Genomic DNA, 21,964 nt, shown 5'->3' with positions numbered 1-21,964 from the left:
TTGTGACAGGATGTCAAAAATAATGTTTCAAGATACAGTGGACATGAAATTCTGAAGCTGGATCATCATATGCAGAATTTACAAAGGAAATGGTTGAGGATCTGTTCCTTGACTTTTGGACTCTGAAATCATGTCAAGGGATAAAAAGGGGCCAGGATATGGAGAGGAGAGGGGACCTGTGAAATGATTTATTTGCCATATTTCCCCTTCATAGTGGGGAGGTATGGGAAGCTTACCTCCTCCTTCTCAAGCCTAGTGAGAAGGATACCCATGGAATCACCCAGGTCGATCTGAAATGTGTTCTCTGCAGTAGGGAGATACAGGGAACTGGGCCTGACTTAGGCTTGAGAAAGCTAAAGTGAGCTATGGTGGTAGGATAGAAGAGCCTATTTTAGGATTAGCCAGCCCTACAAAAGATCCAGGAGCCACATCTATATGTATTTCTGTGGCCTGTGAAAAACGGAGTGCTTGTTGGGCACAGTGGTGCATGCCGGTAGTCCCAGCTCCTCAGGGGGCTGCAGCAGGAGGATTGCTTGAGCCCAGGAGTTCTGGGCTGTAGTGCACTATGCCCATTGGGTATTCATACTAAGTTCGGCATCAATATGGTGATCTCCTGAGAGCAGGGGATCTCTAGATTGCCTAAGGAGAGGTAAATGGCCCAGATGAGAAATGGAGCAGGTCAAAACTCTGTGCTGATTAATAGTGAGATAGCACCTGAGAATACCCACTGCACTCCAACCTGGGCAACACAGAAAGACACTGTGTCTTTATAAAAAGAAAGAAGCAATAACAATAAAATTAAGAAGAAAGAGACCTGATATGGGGTTGCCTTGGTTCCTGTACTATAGGGTCACCAGGAGAGGCAGACAAAGGCACCAAAAAGCTGGAGTTGCATCTATATTCCTAGGGGCAGACGAAAGAGGTGCAATGGAACACCTGGAGGAGAAATGCATCTGCCTTGAGCACGACACCATAAGGAAACAATTCCCAGAAATAAACCTCCAAAAAGTCTACGAAAATGCTCATGGGAGAATAAGTTAGCTTTAGCCACCTGTCAAATTCAGAGAGTAGGAAGCAGCTCAGCCAAATAACTTTCTGTTCCCTTACCTATCCTCCCTTTCTTCCCTCTGCTCTCCTACTTTGGCCTACGTGAGAAGCAAAGGAAACAGACGCTAACAAGAGGAGAAGGAGATGTGGAGAGAGAGAGGGAGAGAGAGAGAGAGAGAGAGAGAGAGAAACACCAATCAAGTCCCTTCCCCAAGTCAACACCTTAACTGGATAAGTAAGAAGACAGACTTACCATTGGATAAAGACTGGAGGTCTGATTAACATCTAGAATGGGCATTCTGATTTAGAAATTGAAACTATACTTGCAGCCTAAAGTCATTATAGGATTCTCCATTACCTAAAGAAGCAGAAAAATCATGGCTATTTGCAAACTTTAATGTACACATGAATCACCAGGGCTCTGGGTGATTCATGTGTACATTAAAGTTTGCCAATATCCATGGCAAATGCAGATTGTGATTCAGTGGTCTGGGGTGGGGCCTGAGAGTCTGCATTTCTGAGAAGCTTCTAGTTGATGCCAATGTTGAAGGTTCTTGGGCCACACTTTGAGTAGCAGGGTGCTGTAAGCTAGGGAAGATTACCCACACTGAATGAATGCATTTTAAATTGATTTTGAAAGATAAAAGAGCTACATTTTGATCAGGTAATGAATTGTGCTTTTAACATACAAGTTACCCACTTTATTTAATTTTTCAAACATTATTATGAATATAGTCTATTTGAAAACTTCATACTGTATTTTAAAAAATGGTAAGCCTATTTTTCTTGCCATCCTCCCACCCACTCCCTCAGTGGGTTATAGACGTGGCCACTATTTAACAATTTGATGTGCACTCTTCCAGGCCTTTTATTTTAAAAAACAGCTTTTTAAGTGTATTATTATATTGATCAGGATTCAATTTCGGAGAACGGAATTAAATCTAGCTGGATTAAGTAGGAAGGAATTTATTACACAGTATTTAATAGCTTACAGAATGGTTGGGAGAGATGAAGAGACAGACTGTAGTTTGTGTTTTCAGCAAAGTTTCCCAATATCAATTCAACAAGGGAGTTGCTTCCCCTTCTGAGATCAGAAATTTGCCAGCCTCGGGTCACACAGCCATTGCCATGATTGAGAAAACAGTCACGATAGAAGAGATGCTGCTGTTGCTAGGCTGCCAAGATCATACCTGTCTTCTATGGTCCAAGGAATGTATGCTCAGGGCCCTGCCCCTAGCAGCACAAAGCTAGATCCTGGACACTAGGTAGGTACTATTGCTGGTAAAGAAAAAACAAAATCTTCCTCAACCAGGTTTCCAGAAGCAACATCAGCTGCAGCAGTACAGCCTCCGCTTCACTTTTACCTTCCATGTGTTGTATAAGGGCTTCTGAGTGGCCAGACTTAAATTACACCCAGCACCTCACTGCTGGGGAGTCACGGTCCCTTTTACCTTTCCAGGCTCTGCAGTTCAGAAAGGCACTTGAGATGGTAATGAGTGGATGTTGACACCACCTCTACAGACAACAAAGGGGTTAGTCCTAGAATTTTATTGCTGGAAAAGACTTAGGGATTTAGTCTAACTTGTTAATTTTAGAGAAAAGAAATTGAGACCCAGAGAGCTGAAATGACTTGCTAGTGATGGACTAGAAATAGAACTCCAGCCATTTACATGGAGTTGAGTGTAGCCTAACCAGATAGCTTCCTCTCCAGGACTCGTGATATTCTCCAGCCTCATTGGGCTTATTGCCTATAAACTTACCAGAGAGATTGTTTTCATCTAAAGCACACCTCTTTGCTCCCCAGCTTTTGTTTATGCAGTTCATTTTGGGGACCAAAATGCAGAACCTTATACCTTATATTTACCTCTTTTAAATTATGTCTTTGTTAATGTAATAAGACAATTTTTTGATCCCAGTACAGTCCCTCCCAGCTTGTAACACATGCATATTAGGTAAGCATATCTTTGTGCTCTAATCAAAATTACTTTTTAAAAAAGTTGAATAAAGCATATAAAAGAAATTTGGGTGGAGCTCTATCTCACTAAAAATCTGTTTCTTGATTGCTACCGATCTATGTCATACTGTTTTGGTATGATTGTTTAACCAATTACCAGCCTAGTTGACTGTTTTTTCTCTTTCTCTATTTTTTTTTGTAATTTTTTTTGTAATTTTTTTTGAGACAAAGTCTTAATTTGTCACTCAGGCTGGAGTGCAGTGGCACAATCTTGGCTCACTGCAACCTCTGCCTCCCGGGTTCAAGCAATCCTCCTACCTCAGCCTCCAGAGTAGCTGGGATTACATGTGCTCGCCACCACGCCCGACTAATTTTTGTATTTTTAGTAGAGACAGGGTTTTGCCATGTTGGCCAGGCTGAGTAGTTGACTGTTCTCATATTGAGCTCATAATTAACTCCCATGTCCACAAGGAGGTCTGTCCAGAAGCCTAGCGAAGTACCCAGTATATGAATATTTCCCTAATCTGCCTGTCTACTCATCCTGTCAAAACAAAAAACAAAAAAAAACAAAAAAAACAGACTATCAGGGCAAGACCATTCTTGGTAAGCTCATGCTGGCACTTAGTGGACACTGCTTCTTTTTAGGAGCATTTACAAGCCCTTCCTGCAGTCATCTGCCCTGAGAATATAATTTTGGATTGGAGGCAGCCTTAAGGTTTGATAGCCTGAAGGTATAGAAGCAGGTGGGACTTGCCCATGGAGTACCCCTGTAGCCCCAGCAAGGGGATTTGAGATCCTCTGTGAGAGCGCTGTGAACATGAAGCCTGTGAGGGACAAGGACACGAGACTGCAGGAGCCCCGGCCTATGACAGCACTGCGACTCTGTGGCCACCATAAGGGCGGATGTGGCCAGGGTGACTGAACACATGTTCCAGGATAGCTTGCAAAGTCTCAAAACTAATTCTCCTTTTTGCCTAGACATGCCAGGCACATTGAATAAAACAACTTCAAGTGTCTTAGCCTTCATGTCTCTGCCACCTTTGCCTCATCGCTCTTTCTACCACCCTTTCCAGGCCCTTATCCCTCATTTCTTTCACCCGTGGGAAAGACCCAGCTTAAAGTCACCTATTCTAAGAATTTTTCCCAGCTTCCTCCAGCTAAGATGAATTATTTCTTTGTTCCAGTCGCCAAAGTATTTTGTTTGTACTGTCAATTGAACGTATGGTTTGAGACATCTGGGAGAAAGAAGGGGATATATTTGGTGGTAAGGAGATATGTTTGTTGGCATGACATTTTAAAGGATTTGGAAATAATCTGTGGACTAACCTAAAGTTTATAGGACTTCTGATTTTTCTAGTTCAAAAATCCTTTAGGGAATATTAGAGAAGGCATTATTGGCCTTAACTTTTTTGGATAGGGGCACAGAAGTTCAGAGAGCTTAACTGGCTGGGCCAAAGTTATTTAACTACTACATGACAGAACCAAAATTTAAATCTAGGGTTTGTGCATGCAAGTCCAGAGCTCTTTCCACTATAACACACTGGCCTAAGTGCAGGCAGCAAAAGCTCTCCAAGGTTGTGAGGGGACCCATGGCCATTCTCTGCATTTTGTCTGTCTGGGGAAGAATGGAGGGAGAGGGTTTGTGCAAAATGTCACTCAGCAAACCCTGAGGTGGAATGGGGAACATCTGTGGTCTCCCTTGCCCCACTCATCTGACTCTCTGTTTACCAATTTCTTCTTGAATCAAAAAAGGAACTGAGAGCATGGCCCAAATATCACGAACCGGTTCCTGCCCCAGCATTTCTCAGAAGGACAGACAAACAATGTGATGGACGTGCTAATGTTGGGTTGGGTGGGGAGGGTCAGAAGTCGGGCAGGAAGAGTTATTTGCTCAGTTGGCCAAGTTATTCCTACACAGTGAGAGGGCTTCAACTACCAATCCATTATCGCTGGTCCTAGGGTTCTGTAGAGCTGAAGTTATTGCCTCAGAATCTTGATAATAGGTGCTATGGAAGGAGGACACATCTTTACAAAGACAGACCTCTAAATGAATATGCAGACTTAGGGAGGTGGTTGTGGCAGGGTAGATGATTAAGATCTACTTTTCTCTAAGTTCTCATGGCCATTGAATTCCTGGACTGGTTGCGTAGTGATTTATCTCTGCCCAACAGCTTTTCTCACCAGTCATCCACAGCCATTTCTCCAGGCCACTTCTTAACCATAGCTCCAGCCTCTCCTGTTCTGCATCCTCTCTGAACTGCCTCTAGGGCAATGGTTTAACTTAGAATTTCTTTATCGCACTAATGAGATATGTTAAGTCCATTCTGATTACGGCTCTGCAATGTGGCTATACTTATTCCTATTTTACATATTAAGGAGCTGAGACTTGGGAAATCAAATAACTTTTTAAGAGTACATGATTACCTATTAGTAAGTAGCAGGCCCAGATGCAGCTTGGGATTCACTTCTAGGTTTTCTCTGGCCTCAGACTGTGTCCCTCAAAGACAGTGCTAAATTTGAACTCATCACGTCCTAGGTACCTACCTTCTATAGAATCATGTTATTATTCTTCCATTTATATTTTTGTTCGACACTGTTATTTGGGAGCCTCAAAGTGTATTTTCACATCTTTCCTAGATCTTAAGTCGCATTAAGAACATAATTGTAAAAATTGACAAACATTTACTGATAACTCACAGATGCAGGAGGGCACTGGTGGCAATGCTGGAAATATTAATAGAGGAACTTGCCTTTGGACCATGATGAGGAGGTGATGAGACAAAAGAAGGGAAATTTCTCTGTGACTGCTCAGCAGAGATCTGCACTTATAGTAAATGTTCTATAGATGATAATTATAAATCATAACTGTGACTATGCTCTAGAAGCCCACAAGTTTTGAGAAACAACTAGAGTAAGAAGACTGGGGTCATGTGTATCCGCATGTGATCAGCCTTGTTACATAAAATGGGTGCCTTCTCAAAAAAGCAAGCCATCGCACACTTGACGATCTCTTAGCAATTATAAGGAATTTTTGCTTACTCAATATTCATCAAGATTGCAGTTTTAATGGTGATAAAAACAAATTGTGGCTGTGTGTGTGTGTGTGTGTGTGTGTGTGTATCTACTAATCCTAAGACAGAGAGCCTCTTCTCCTTTCCTTGACGGGAAAGCAACCCAGCTCCCTCTCTAAAGATAGCATTTCCTTCCTTGGGCCTAACATCCTGATTATGCTCTTGCAGGGCTTCCATATTCTTTTTTCCTTTTTTCAAGACAAGTGCAGAGAAAACGTATTTTACCAAAAGGCAAATCATGCCCCCTAGTGGCTAAAATCCTAAATACAGAAGCTGTTAAATTCCCTCCCAGTTAGATATATACTGAGCCAGCCTCTGCGGGCATTCAGTAACAATCGAGATGTGTCTCCTGCCCCTATCCTTGAAGGAACTTATGCAGTAATTTTAGGGAATTGAGAAGGGAAATCTCACTTCTAAGGATACCATAATAAAATGTCAGTAAATGAACCCTTACGTTTCACCTCTTTTCCAGAATATAAATATCTATTATTCTTCATGGTGAAGAATTTTAATGATACTAGTTGAAATAGACAAATAAAAACTATATAAGAAGAAGTACATAATGCACTTCATGTAAGTCTCTCATAATGCCCACTCCCAGAAATAACTAGTTAATGGTTTGATATACCATCTATCTTTCAACATTTTTCATATATGTGCATACATATATGTATTTTTAAAGTAAATGTGCTCAGACATTTCTACTTGTAAGCCAGCTTTTTAAAACTTTATGATATAACCATACAATCCAGCAATCCCACTGCTAGGTATATATCCCAAAGAAAGGAAATCAGTATGTCAAAGAGATATCTGCACTTCCGTGTTTGTTGCAGCACTATTCACAGTAGCCAAGATATGGAAGCTACCTATGTGTCCATCGACAGATGAATGGATAAAGAAAATGTGGTACTCACGTGATAGAGTACTACTCAGCCATTGAAAGAATTAGATTCAGTCACTAGCAACAACATAGATGGAACTGTGGATCATTATGTGAGTGAAATAAGCCAGGTAGAGAAAGACAAACATCACATGTTCTCACTTATTTATGGGATCTAAAAATCAAAACAATTGAACTTATGGAGATAGACAGTAGAAGGATGGTTACCAGAGGCTGGGAAGGGTAGTTGGCGGTTAGGGAGGAGGTGAGGATGATTAATCGTTACCAAAAGAAAAAAAAAGTAGAATAAGGCCTAGTATTTGATAGCACAACAGGATGACTATACTCAATAATAATATAATTTTACATTTAAAAATAACTGAAAGGGTGTAATTGGATTGTAGCACAAAGGATAAATGCTTGAGGGGATGGATACCCCATTTTCTGTAATGTGATTATTACACATTGCATGCCTATATCAAAACATCTCATGTACCCCATAAATATATACACCTACTATGTACCCACAAAATAAAAAAATATTATTTTAAAAAACTTTCTGATATAGCTACCACATCCCTCTTTGTTATGTTTCTTAGTAGTTGCCTAGTATTTCACTGAATTGATAAAACAACCCATTTAACCAATCTATTACTTGTAGTCATTTAGATGTCTCCAGTTATTCAATATTATAGACAATGGATGCTGTATCGGCAGTCACCAAGATCATCCTCAGGCTCCCTCAGGCTCACTGATTTACTAGGAGGATTCACAGAACTCAGAAAAGCTGATATACAAAGTTATGGTTTATTAGAGTGAAAGGATACAGATTAAAATTCAGTGAAGAGAAAAGGCCCAGGGGTGAAATTCAAGAGAAACCAGGTGCAAGCTTCCAGGTATGGCCTCCCAGAAGAATTTGTACAGAGATATGCTTAATTTTCCCAGCAATGATGCATGGCAACATGTGTGAAATATTGCCGAGCAGGAAGCTCACCCAAGCCTTGGGTTTTTATTGCGGGCCAGTTGCGTGGGCATGCGTCATCTGCATGACTGACCTTACCTACTCAATTTCCAGCCTCCTGGAGGTCAAACTGATACAGCATGGCCCAGGGCCTCAGGCATACCGAAACAGGCTTTACCATAGTCACCCTGTTAGCACATCTAGTCAAACTGATATAGTGTGGCATGAGGAGTTGGTCAAGGGCCAGTCCTCCCGAAGACAGACCATTCCTTGAACTTGCAGGGCTTGAGCAATCAGAGCCTGCAGAGTTAACCCTTTACTACACATACGTCTTTTATATTTATGATCTGAACACTGACTAGGCCTTCAGCAGCCCATTCCCACAGGTCTGCTTCCATATATGTTCTCCACAGAGAGTATTCACATATTCGCCACTCTCCTCAGGCAATTTTTCCTCAAACTGGCTATTCTTCTCACAGCTCTATCCTCACAGCATATAAACTAGGTTTTTATTTCACCCAGAAAATAGAAACCATCAGAAAAGAATGCCTTTAAGTTCTTGCCGCCAAACTCCTGAGCCTCTCTTCATCCCCACCCATTATTTTCTTCTTTCCTCTGGTTACCATGGAAAAGGTTAATCATCCACCCGGCTTTGGATCCCATTCCACCCCCTAATTAATTCAAGGACTCCTTTTCTCCTGTATCTTTAACTGTTTTCCCTCTTCTGATATGTCTACAACTTTTCCTATAGAAAGAAGAAAAAGAAAAGAAACACCTCCCTCTTTCACACTTCCCTTTGGGTATGGTCTCTTCTTTCTTTCATCTTGAAAGATGAGTCCACACCTACCTCCTCCATTTTCCTGCTTTCCACTTCCTCCTTGCCCCCTGCAATCAGGTTCCATTTCCCCAACCCCACTCCCAACAATCTCACCAAAACTACTCTCACTATGGATACTAAGACCTTGTGATTGTTAAACCTGATGAAAGCTTTTAGTCCTCACTTTATTTGGCCTCTCTAATATGACTCATCCTTGGCTTCTAAGACACCAAATTTTCTTATTATCTCTTCCACTATGACTCAGCTTCTGTTGTGGGTTCCTTTTACTTATGTGTCCCTTAAATCTTATTTTTCCTCAGCAATTGCTCAATTCTTTTTGTATTTTATTCTCTCATCCTAGGCAATCTCATCAATCCTAGTTCACTCATAAAATGATGACTGGGGCTGGGCATGGTGGCTCACGCCTGTATCCCAGCACTTTGGGAGGCCGAGGCAGGCGGATCACCTGAGGTCAGGAGTTCAAGACCAGCCTGGCCAATATAGTGAAACCCTGTCTCCACTAAAAAAAAAAAAAAAAAAAATTAGTCAGGCGGGGTGGTGCGCACCTGCAATCCTAGCTACTTGGGAGGCTGAGAATAGCTTGAACTGAGGCAGGAGAATAGCTGAGGCAGGAAAATAGCTTGAACCCAGGAGGTGGAGGTTGCAGTGAGCTGAGATCGCACCACTGCACTCCAGCCTGGGTGACAGAGCGAGACTCCATCTCAAAAAGAAAAAAAGATGATGATGATGATTGGATCTCTTTTTTATCTCTTTTCTGAGTGTCATATCCCAGTCTCCAGCCAGCCCAGCCAATGATGACATTTACTTTTCTCCAAACTGTCCCTCCTCCTTTGTTCCCCATCTTGGTGAATGAAACCGTCATCCACTCAATCACTCAAACTAGAAATAAAGTTATCTTTTATTTCCCTCTTTCCTCTCCCATATCCATTTGGTCTCAAAGCCTCCTCCCTTCTGCCTTTTTAATCGCTCTTAAACACATTCCCTTCCTCTGTGTTTCCTCTACCAGTACGCTTCATTCCTTGACTCAATTATTGCCTTAATCTCTTAACCAGACTCTGCCTCTAGAATTGTCCTCCCAGCCTATTCCACACACTGTAGTCAGGGTTGTTTTCTAAAATACAAATCAAGTGGTATTATTCCGCTGCTTAAACTTCTTTAGCAGTCTGCATGATCTTTAGGAAAAATTTAAAACTTTTTAGCAAGGCATACGTTGCCCTTATGATCTGGTCATGCCTATCTTTCCAGTGTCCTGAAAGCAACTGTGAACACCATCTGCATCATCCTTCTTTCTCCCTTTTCCAACAACACATTTACACTTCGATGGGGCTTTCTGGCCTTTGTGCCTTTGAAGATGTTGGTCCTTCCAGTTAGAACTTCTTTCCTTATCTCCCTCCTTTTTCCCTGACAAATTCCCACTCATCCTTCAAGATGCAGATCAAGCATCACCTCCTCTGGGAGGCCATCCCTAATTACCTCCCTTCCATTAGGATTGGATGCCTCCATGTGCTCCCTTAGTATACCGCCCTTGCCTCTACTGTAACACTAATTAGGCTATTTACTTACTTTCACTCCAGCATTTCACCAAGTTCCTTGAGGGCAAAGACTGTCATACATCTTTATATCCTCAGCATCTACAGTTGTGCCTTATTTTACTTAGCATAATGTCCTCAAAGTTTTTATTGTTGTTGAGATGGAGTCTTGCTCTGTCACCCAGGCTGGAGTGCAGTGATGTGATCTCGGCACACTGCAACCTCCACCTCCCAGGTTCAAAGGATTCTCCTGCCTCAGCCTCCCGAGTAGCTGGATTACAGGCATGCACCACCATGCCTAGCTAATGTTTTTATTTTCATTTTTGTTTTTTAGGACGGAGTCTCGCTCTGTTGCCCAGGCTGGAGTGCAGTGGCATGAGTTCAAGGGGGTTCAAGCGATTTTCCTGCCTCACTCTCCCAAGTAGCTGGGATTACAGGCACCTGCCACCATGCCTGGCTAATTTTTGTATTTTTAGTAGAGATGGGGTTTCACCATGTTGGCCAGGCTGGTCTTGAACTCCAGACCTCAGGTAATCCACCCACCTTGGCCTCCCAAAGTGCTGGGATTATAGGTGTGAGCCACCGGGCACCGCCTTTTTTTTTTTTTTTTTTTTGTATTTTTAGTAGAGACAGGTTTTAGCCATGTTGGCAAGGCTAGTCTCAAACTCCTGACCTCAGGTCATCTGCCAGCCTCAGCCCCACAAAGTGCTGGGATTACAGGCAAGAGCCACCGTGCCCGACCACAAAGATAATCTATGTTGTAGCATGTGACAGAATTTCCCTCTTTTTATATGGCTGAATAATAGTTCATCATGTGTATATACCACCTTTCTTTCTTTCTTTTTCTTTCTTTCTTTCTCTTTCTTCCTTCCTTTCTTTCCTTTCTTTCTTTCTTCCTTCCTTTCTTTCTTTCCTTTTCTTTCTTTCTTTTTTGGAGACAGAGTCTCGCTCCATCCCCTAGGCTGGAGTGCAGTGGCATGATCTTGGCTCACTGCAACCTCCGTCTCCCAGGTTCAAGCGAGTCTCCTGCCTCAGCCTCCCGAGTACCTAGAATTACAGGCGCCAACCACCATGCCCAGCTGATTTTTGTATTTTTAGTAGAGATAGGGTTTTGCTATGTTGGCCAAGCTGGTCTTGAATTCCTGGCCTCAGGTGACCCACCTGCCTCGGCCTCCCAAAGTGCTGGGATTACAGACGTAAGCCACTGCGCCTGGCCCATACCACATTTTCTTTATCCATTAATCCATGATGGACATTTGGGTTACTTCTACCTTTTTGCTATCGTGAATAATGTTGCCATAAATATGGGTGTGCAAATATCTTTGAGATCAATTCTTTTGGCTATATAACCTAGAAGTGAGATTGCTGGATCATGTGGTAATTCTATTTTTAATCTTTTGAGGAAACTCCATACTGTTTTCCCTAGTGGCTGCACCATTTTACATTCCCTTCAGCAACGCATAAGGGTCCCGATTTTTCCACATCCTTGCTAACACTTATTTTCTGTGCTTGAGAAAAATACTAGCCATCCTAATGGCAGTATGATGATATTATCATTGTAGTTTTGATTTGCATTTCTCTAATGATTAGCAATTTGAGCATCTTTTCCTATGCTTTTTGGCCTCTTGTATATCTTCTTTGGAGGAATGTCTATTTGGGTCATTTGCCCAGTTTTTTGAAAATTGGGTTACTTGTTTTTCTGTTGTCAAGTTGTAGGAGTTTTTTTTAATATGTTCTGCATATAATGTATCAGATATATGCTTTGCAATTATTTTTTCCCATTCCATACAAATTCCTTTTCACTCTATTGACTGTTTTGCTTGATATGCAGACACTTTAAAGTTTGATATAGTCCCATTTGTCTATTTTCGCTTTTGTTGCCTGTGCTTTTGGTATTTTATCCAAGAAACTGAGGGAGAAGAAAAGGAAAAATCAGTTAGGTAGACAGCTAAGGCTAGCCCTTGGAGAAGCAGCCTGCCTGAAAAATCACAGCTACAAACAAAATAGAGCAGCTTAGGCAAAACTCAGGCTGCACCTGCACAGATAAGCAGGTAGGGTCCAGCACAGATGCTTTTCATTCTTCGTGTAATTGGCAAGCTCCCAGGAAAAACTTTCCTCCCCTTTTCAAGCATATACACAGTGGGCTCCGTGGGAAGTTGCACAGGGAGGAGGGGGGCTTACCTAAAACAAACCTACAGTGATACAAACAAGAGAAGCCACGCTTTGTGCTTGCCTAGAGACATACCCACACCGGCAGAAGATAAGGGAAGTTGCACAGACAGCTTTATTCATAAGAGAAGTCACTCAAACAGCTACAGAGATGAGAGGAGTTTCTTATAATAGGTTTTGAATTCAACTGTAAAAATGGCACCCCACTTGGGCTCCCCTCTCTGCTGTGGAGAGCTTTCTTCTTTTGCTTATTAAACTTTTCTTCAACCTCACTCTTTGTGCCCACGCTCCTTAATTTTCTGGGTCGTTAGACAACAAGTTCGGATAATACCTTAGACAATGAGACCATTAACCCTTACCTTTTTCAACATTTTTATCAAATCCAAGGCCATGAAGCTTTCCCCCTATGTTTTCTACTAAGAATATTACATTTTTAGGTCTTTAATCTATTTGGAGTTATTTTTTGTATATGGTCCAAGGTAAAGGTCCATCTTCATTCTTTTGCATGTAGATATCTAGTTTTTCCCAACACTGTTGAGGAGATTGTCCTTTTTCCATTGTGTGGTCTTGGCACTCTTTTTGAAGATTATTCTAACATATATGCAATGTTGCAAGTGATCAGCAGCTTTCTGGGCTGGTGACATGGGTGGTAGGAAGAATTTACCAACACAGTTGTAGGTAAAGAAAGGCAGGTTTATTAAATAAAGTATGAAAATACATTGCAAGGGTGCAACAGGCAGGTCAGCAAGAGAGAAGCTGACTGCTAGGAAACAAAGGCTTGCTGGGGATTTTGTAGAATGGTGCTTATGTTGTAGGTGGAAGACGGCTTTGTGCAGTACTAATAATGCCAGGGTTGCAGTGAACTAACTTCCATTTTTCTATCAGCTGAGGGTCTGGTGATGGCTGGGCACAGGCAGATTGTGAGTTATTTGCACAGCAGGGCTATGTGTCCTGGACCACGAAGAAAGGCAGACTTAGAGCTTGTCTGCTTTCTCCTTTTGCTTCCCTTCGTCCAGCCAGCCTGACTCCTTTTCCCTAACTAGGACTCCACACGCAAGGGTTTGTTCTGTTCCAGAATAGAGACAGGTCGATGTCTCTATCTTTATACCAGTACTATAGCTGCTACTTCTTGACCAATTACAGCTTTAGTATCTCTCTCACCTGTCCTCCCTATACAAAAGATATATAAAAGATACTCACTGTACTGAGTATCTTCCTGCAGCATTCAGTCTGGAGCAAAGTCTGCTTCCTTAAACCCTTTCCAAAATCCCCAAATAAAAGCCCAAAATCTGTATAGGATCTTCCTAACATCCTCGTGCTGAGATGCCCTGAAATTCTCCATAACTCACGACTAAGTAATAAAACCAACTTGCTTAATTAAAGTTGGTTTCTTGTAGTCCTGGCTGGAGGACATTGACTTACAAAAATATACGATTAATATCTTCAAAATAAATAGACAGTAAACATCAACAAGGATTCACACCCCAATAATGAAATTGGGCAGAAAAAGGAAAAATAATCATAAAATGCAAAGTACAGATGGCTTCATAATATTGAAAAAAATTTTACTTCAAATGCATAAAATGATGCTTCTGATTCAGCTGGTGCGACCTTTATTTCACATTTGAGTTCAGCTGCTTCTGATGTCTCTTTCCTGAAAATTTCAATACTAAGAGCTCGAGAAACCCTGTATTTGGAGAAGCTTATCTTTTACCATCAACTTTGGGGGTAGGGGTCAGAGGGAACACGGGTGGAAAAGCCGCGCTGAGTCAGGCCGAAGCTCCGCCCCTCAGCGGTTAAGTCCGTATTCCTGCGGCCGACGTGGTCCTCCGAGGGAGCAGCGGAGCCGCTGAGGCTGGCGAGTCCCAGGGGAAGGATGTTCTAGCCGGAGTCTACTCAATGGTAGGGCAGGAAGCCGCCTGGTCTCTGGGCGCGGCCATGTTGGAGGCTCCGGGCCCGAGTGATGGCTGCGAGCTAAGCAACCCCAGCGCCAGCAGAGTCAGCTGCGCCGGGCAGATGCTGGAAGTGCAGCCAGGATTGTATCTCGGTGGGGCCGCGGCCGTCGCGGAGCCAGACCACCTGAGGGAAGCGGGCATCACGGCCGTGCTAACAGTGGACTCGGAGGAGCCCAGCTTCAAGGCGGGGCCTGGGGTCGAGGGTCTATGGCGCCTCTTCGTGCCAGCGCTGGACAAACCCGAGACGGACCTGCTCAGCCATCTGGACCGGTGCATGGCCTTCATCGGTCAGGCCCGCGCTGAGGGCCGTGCGGTGTTGGTGCACTGGTGAGTGGCCGGGTCAGTGGGTGACGTGCCCCTCCAAGCTTCCAGCCGGCCCCCGTCGCCCCTTTCCTTCCGAGGCCCTCGGGAGGACAAGAGCGCGGTCATGCCGCGTGAACCTCCTCCCGCTGCCTCCCGCAGGAGGCGTGTATCCAAGAGAGGAGGAAGCTGGAGGCGGGCCCCTGGTGTGTGCAGGCTTTCATTCATTCATGCTTTAGTTGGTTCTTCCTGCAGCAGCAAACGGCGGGGGAGGTGTCACTTGATAAATGACAAATTATCTACACCCTAAGGAGTTTACAGCTCTGTTGGAGAAGCTAGACACCCACCCCGATTATTGTAATGCAGATTAGGTTGCTTGGTGTCTTGTAAACGGGATTTACAAAGATTTAGGGTTAAATGTTTTTGTTTGGGATGGTTGGGGGGTGGTTGATGAAGAGATGAATTGGTTTGGATCTAAAGGATCCCTGGGCATTGCCTAGGGAGGAGATGGTTGCAGCAAAGACAAAAAGAAAATGGGAATCCGGCACAGCGCGGTGGCTCACGCCTGTAATCCCAGCACTTTGGGTGGCAGGAGGATCACGAAGTCAGGAGTTCGAGACCAGGCTGGCTAATGTGGTGAAACTAAAAATACAAAAATTAGCCGGGCGTGGTGGCTCTCGCCTGTAGTCCCAACTACTCGGGAGGCTGAGGCAGGAGAATCACTTGAACCTGGGAGGCGAAGGTTGCAGTGAGCCGAGGTCATGCCACAGCACTCCAGCCTGGGCAACAGAGCGAGACTCCATCTCAAAACAAAAAAGAAAATGGGAATCCCTAAGCAGTTCTTGGTTGGATGGGAGTATAATAACAATCGTTTAAATTTATTGAGCACATAAAAGAAGATAGTGATGAAATCGAAAGAAGTCTGGGACCAGATTTTGAGGTCCCAGAATGCTAAGATGAAAGGAGATTGGATTTGTTTTTGTTTTGTTTTATTTATTTTTATTTTGATATAGGGTCTTGCTCTGTCACCCAGGCTACAGTGTAGTAGCGTAATTACGGCTCACTGCAGTCTCAACCTCCCAGGCTCAAGTGATCCTCCCGCCTCAGCCTCCAGAGTAGATGGGACTACAGGCACCACCACATCCGGCTAATTTTTTGTAGAGATGGGGTCTCACTTTGTTGCCCAGGCTGGTCTCCAACTCCTGGACTCAAGCAATCCTCTCACCTCGCCTCCCAAAGTGCTGGGATTTCAGATGTATGTAAGCCACTGTGTCTAGCCAGGAGTTTGGATTTGTTCTGAGTCATTATAAAAATTTTAAAAATTCCTGTTATTATTTTTGAATAGGTAATACATTCACATGGTTCAGAATTCAAAAGGAAAAAGGAATAATTATTTTGTACATTGATAATATTTCAGAGGCAATGGGCTTATTTGAGAAGTAGAAATGAAGTGGGCCTAAACTTTACTATTAATAGGGGGCTGGGTTTTGTGTGTTTTTTTTTAATTGTTGCTATTTGCTGTTTTATTTTAAAGGTCTCTTTTTCAGTCATGCAGGAGTCAGTCGAAGTGTGGCCATAATAACTGCTTTTCTCATGAAGACTGACCAACTTCCCTTTGAAAAAGCCTATGAAAAGCTCCAGATTCTCAAACCAGAGGCTAAGTGGGTTCTTTTTTTATAGCAATAATTATGCTTTTGTGATATAATTTTAAGAAAATGAAACTTTATATTTCTTTATCATTACAGGATGAATGAGGGGTTTGAGTGGCAACTGAAACTATACCAGGCAATGGGATATGAAGTGGATACCTCTAGTGTAATTTATAAGCAATATCGTTTACAAAAGGTTACAGAGAAGTATCCAGGTAAGTAATAATTGCTAGTGTGTAATGGGCTTTCTAGATGTCATTTACTTTGGCATTGTATGCTTTACCTTACTTCCAGCAATCCCTGAGAAACTATTGTTTCTTTTTGAAACTGATTTAGCCAGAAATAACCTATTCACAATCACATGGTTTATAAATGGCAGGGTCAGGATTTGAATTCAGGCAGCCTGTGCCCAGAACCTAAGCACTTAAATCACTGTCCTCTCCTACCTTAGCCTGATTTCTCAACACTGGAATTTGATTTTTTTTTTTTTTTTAAATTTTTGATGTTAGCACTTGTTGCCTCAATTTGACATTAACTGAATTTATCTGAAAATGCAGAGTTGATTTTGACAAATAAATACATTTTAATTATGTCATATAGAATTGCAGAATTTACCTCAAGAACTCTTTGCTGTTGACCCAACCACCATTTCACAAGGATTGAAAGATGAGGTTCTCTACAAGTGTAGAAAGTGCAGGTAAAATATTTTGTATCCTTTGGATATTTTATCTTGTCTCCGTAGCTGAAAAGTACTTAACGTTTTATTTTCTTAAATTTCTGTAGGAAGATTTTGTTTAATTGAATAATATAGAAATTTTTAGTTCAGATCTGTTTTCAGAAAGAATATAAATTCTTAAAAAGAGAAATAATCAGATTGTAAGGGTTATTGAAAATTTAAGTAGCGTAATCAATGTTACATTATTTTGTTCTCTAAGCAATGTTGCACATTTCGCCGGGCACAGTGGCTCACGCCTGTAATCCCAGCACTTTGGGAGGCCGAGGCAGGCAGATCACCTGAGATTGGGAGTTTGAGACCAGCCTGGCCAACATGGTGAAACCCCGTCTCTATGAAAAATACAAAAATTAGTTGGGCATGGTGGCAGGTGCCTGTAATCCCAGCTACTCAGGAGGCTGAGGCGGGAGAATTGGTTGAACCCAGGAGGCTGAGGTTGCAGTGAACCGTGATCACGCCACCGCACTCTAGCATGGGCGACAGAGTCAGACTCTGTCTCAAAAAAAAAAAAAAAAAAAAACAAAACTGCACATTTCATCCATGTTTTCATCCTTTTGGAAGTCATCAATGTTTTTGTTTGTTTGGGGATTGCAGGCGATCATTATTTCGAAGTTCTAGTATTCTGGATCACCATGAAGGAAGTGGACCTATAGCCTTTGCCCACAAGAGAATGACACCATCTTTCATGCTTACCACAGGGAGGCAAGCTCAATGTACATCTTATTTCATTGAACCTGTACAGTGGATGGAATCTGCTTTGTTGGGAGTGATGGATGGACAGGTGAGAACACATTTTATTTTCTACAATTTTATTTTATCATCTATATTTTATTCCGTCTTGCATTTTAAGCTCTATTTTAACTAGTGTTTTGCTCCATTTCTTAATTTCTTTATTTCTGAAGATTATATCTTTCTAGTGTAGATAAGACTATCAAAAATAAAATATTTTTCAAAAACCAGCTGATCCAACATAGTGAACTACTTCTGGTTGAGAACCCTGGTCTAAGTTAATAAATTTCCTTTAAGGCTATTTATATTTTTTCAAATATAAGACTAACATTTATTTTTAAACTAATTAGAATATATTGGCTGGGCACTCATGCCTCATTAGCCCATGCCTGTAGTCTGAGCACTTTGGGAGGCTGAGGCGGGAGGATCGCTTGAGCCCAGGGTTTCGAGACCAGCTTGGGCAACATAGTGAGACCTCATCTCTATAAAAAAAGTAAAAAATGTTTAATAAAAAAAAAAAGAAAGAAAAAATGTATTTAACAAAATTTGAGCTTTGTGACAAGAGTAAGGTAAATCAGGGATTTTAAAATTAGGTTAAAAGTACTTTCTTTTTCTCTGTTGGCTTCCTGTATGTGTCTCTCTTTTTTTTTCTTATCTTTTAGGAAAGTGAAATTTAGTATGTTTTGCTATGAGATTCTTTTTCATTTCCAGTTAAATAATGCAGCTCATCCTATTGCTCCTATAACTGGTGGGTAGGGAAAAAAAGAAAAAGAAAGAATGCAGTTCATGTGACGTTTTACATAAAAAAGTGTTTAACTTGGTTGGAGTGTGCCATGACAGCCACATTTCTCCTTTAGGTTTACTTGATATTAATGTGAAGGTATTCTATAATAATAATCTTAATAATGATTTTGAAAGTTTGTATGGTTTGTATAAGTTTGTATAGTGGCTAGTTTATGAAACCCTTTCAGTGTATTATACCATTTGAAGAATGCCATAGCATTATAAAATAGGTAGAGCAGTTATATTCACATGTTGTGCATGAGGAAACGTGTTTATGAGTAGTGTCTTGCCTAGAAAGTGGTACCATATGATCAAACTCACATTTTTAGATGATACTGCTTTTTAAAAAAAACAACCTTATTATAGTATAATTCACATAACATACAATTTACCTATTTAAGGTGTACAGTTCAGTGGTTTTTAAAGTGTATTCACAGTGGTTTTTGCAACCATTGTGTATTAGTCCATTTTCATACTGCCATAAAGATAGTACGTGAGACTGGGTAATTTATAAAGGAAAGAGGTTTAATTGACTCATGGTTCTGCATGGCTGGGGAGGCTTCAGGAAACTTATTATCATGGCAGAAGGGAAAGCAGGCCTCTTCTTCACAAGGCGGCAGGAGAGAGAAGCATGTGTGAAGGAGGAACTGTCACACACTTATAAAACCATCAGATCTTAATGAGTACTCATTCGCTATCACCCGAACAGCATGGGGGAATCTGCCTCCATGATCCAATCACCTCCCTTCCTCCACATGTGGGGATTACAATTTGAGATGAGATTTGGATGGGGACACAGAACCAAACCATATCACATCGCAATTCACATTCCCACTCTTCCCATTCTTTTTTTTTGAGACGAGAATTTCGCTCTTGTTGCCCAGGCTGGAGTGCAATGGCACAATCTCGGCTCATCGCAACCTCTGCCTCCCAGGTTCAAGTGATTCTCCTGCTTCAGCCTCCTGAGTAGCTGGGATTACAGGCATGTGCCACCACGCCTGGCTAATTTTGTATTTTTAGTAGAGACGGGGTTTTTCCATGTTGGTCAGGCTGGTCTTGAACTCGACCTCAGGTAATCCACCCGCCTCAGCCTCCCAAAGTGCTGGGATTACAGGCGTGAGCCACCATGCCCAACCTCACTTCCCATTCTTGATGGTATTATTTGTAGCAGTTAGAGATTTTAATTTTGATGATATCTAATTTATCAGTTTTTCTTTTTTGTGGCTTGTGATTCTGGCTTTCTAACTTTAGTTAACCTGGGAAACACACACACACACACACACACACACACACACTCACTCACTCACTCCAACCAAGTTAAATACATTTTTATGTAAGATTCTAAATCCTGTGCATACTTATTTGTATACGTATTTGATTTTTTTCTGTAGAATATATACCTAGAAGTGGAATTCCTGGCTTGAAGAATGTATTTTAAATATTAGTGCTATTCCAGGCCGATATTCAAAATGCCCATACAAATTTGGTTTTCACTAACTGAATGCATGTACCTGTTACTCCATATCCTTGACATAATAGATACTATAAAACTGGTAACATTTTGTCAATCTGTGGGGTAAAAAATGTTAATCCTAAAATGTTTAATTGGAATTTTATGAAAATAGTCATCAACCACCATCTTTATGTATTTACCAGCCATTTACGGTTTCCTTTTCTATAAATTGCTCTCATATTCCTAGGCCCATCTGCCTATGGGTTTTGTCTCTTTCTTATTCATTTGTAGGACCTCTATATATTCTAGATGTTAATAGTTCATCTAATATATTGCAACTATTTTCTTCAGTCTATTGCTTATCAGATTTTTTATGTTTTGTCATATTAAAATGAAGGATATTTACATAATAAAATTTGTTTTTTTATTTATGGCTTCTGAATTTCTTTTTTTGAGATGGAGTCTTGCTCTGTTGCCCAGGCTGGAGTGCAGTGGCGCAATCTTGGCTTACTGCAACCTCCGCCTCCTGGGTTCAAATGATTCTACTGCTTCAGCCCCCCAAGTAGCTGTGATTATAGGCACCCGCCACCATGCCCAACTAATTTTTGTGGTTTTAGTAGAGGCGGGGTTTTACCATATTGACCAGGCTGGTCTCGAACTCCTGACCTCAGGTGATCTGCCCGCCTCGGCCTCCCAAAGTGCTGGGAATTACAGGTATGAGCCACCACACTCAGCCCGCTTCTGACTTTTATGTCTAGTTTTCTATAGCTCAATATTAAAAATAAAAACTCTTACCTTATACCATGCACATATCAAAGAGCTAAACATAAAAATTAATGCTATAACTAACTACATTAGAAGAAAATGCAGTTGCCTTATTAGACTTTTTTGATTTACCTGTTTTCCTGGAATATTAGTTTGTCTTTAAATAGCTAAGAATCTGACTTATATGCTGTCAATACACGCAGTTAGTAATACAGCATGAAAATCCTAACATGCTTTTCTATACTTTAGCTGTGATCATTTTCATTTGAAGTCCTAAATTACAAACTGATTTAAAAGCTATATACATATGCCACATCCACGAAACCTTCCTTGATCAAATCGCAAGCTTCACCTTTCTCCCTTCAAGCTCCCTGAATACAACATTCTTCCTATGTGATAATTATAGTCTACTATCTATTACAGTGAATTTCCAATGCATTTTATCTCACTGATTAGATTATAAACTCAAGGTGGGGACCTTGTCTTGTTTTTATATCCTGTATTGATTGCCAAAGATAATGATTTGTTGTGTATAAAAGTGAATGAATAAAGTAACACATTTGCTTTGTTTCAGCTTCTTTGCCCAAAATGCAGTGCCAAGTTGGGTTCCTTCAACTGGTATGGTGAACAGTGTTCTTGTGGTAGGTGGATAACACCTGCTTTTCAAATACATAAGAATAGAGTGGATGAAATGAAAATATTGCCTGTTTTGGGATCACAAACAAGAAAAATATGATATTTTATAGCTTGGGAAGAAACTTGCAGATGATATGTGCTGCCTTTGCTTCTTATCATTCATGGCAGATTGTTTATGCTGTCAACATTTCATTTGAAATGGGAGAAGATAAAATCACTTGATGTAACCTGGAAACTATGCTTTACATGGCAATCAAAGCCTTTTGATCATGTACATTTTATTTGCTATTAAAATCTTTTATAACCAGATACTGTCTGCATTTCATATATTTTTAAAAGTACTGATTGTTGGAATGTTGTATGATCTTAAGGTCTGTATAGACAAAATTATGTACAAAAATTTGAAACTATTATATTTAAATGGGTATTCTTTTATTTCCAGACATATAAAGCAGATTTGTTTGGACATATTGTGGAATTATTTCACTTTCTTTCTTTTAAGGGACACTAGT

The 21,964-nt window shown here is 41.2% G+C and overlaps 1 protein-coding gene across 1 annotated transcript; it reads left to right on the top strand.

Annotated features, from left to right (window-relative positions):
• Window positions 1-14,285: 14,285 nt before the first annotated feature.
• Window positions 14,286-21,761, top strand: DUSP12 (dual specificity phosphatase 12). Its single transcript, XM_054452006.2, has 6 exons — window positions 14,286-14,731; window positions 16,252-16,365; window positions 16,450-16,568; window positions 16,954-17,050; window positions 17,681-17,867; window positions 21,391-21,761. Exons 1-6 carry the CDS (start codon window positions 14,349-14,351, stop codon window positions 21,550-21,552), a joined length of 1,062 nt encoding a protein of 353 aa, XP_054307981.2. The 5' UTR covers window positions 14,286-14,348; the 3' UTR covers window positions 21,553-21,761.
• Window positions 21,762-21,964: the final 203 nt, after the last annotated feature.

Source organism: Pongo pygmaeus, chromosome 1, assembly GCF_028885625.2.
Source record: "Pongo pygmaeus isolate AG05252 chromosome 1, NHGRI_mPonPyg2-v2.0_pri, whole genome shotgun sequence".
Taxonomy (NCBI): Eukaryota; Metazoa; Chordata; class Mammalia; order Primates; family Hominidae; genus Pongo; species Pongo pygmaeus.
Note: the sequence above shows the minus strand (reverse complement) of the source record. Positions and strands in the feature narration are given on the sequence as shown.

Bases quoted from the DNA above. Each gene is read 5' to 3' on its own strand.
- DUSP12 (XM_054452006.2), top strand. From the start codon at position 14,349: ATGGTAGGGCAGGAAGCCGCCTGGTCTCTGGGCGCGGCCATGTTGGAG. The intron at 16,366-16,449 runs GTGGGTTCTTTT...TTATCATTACAG, and splicing joins ATTCTCAAACCAGAGGCTAA to GATGAATGAGGGGTTTGAGT. The intron at 16,569-16,953 runs GTAAGTAATAAT...TATGTCATATAG, and splicing joins GGTTACAGAGAAGTATCCAG to AATTGCAGAATTTACCTCAA.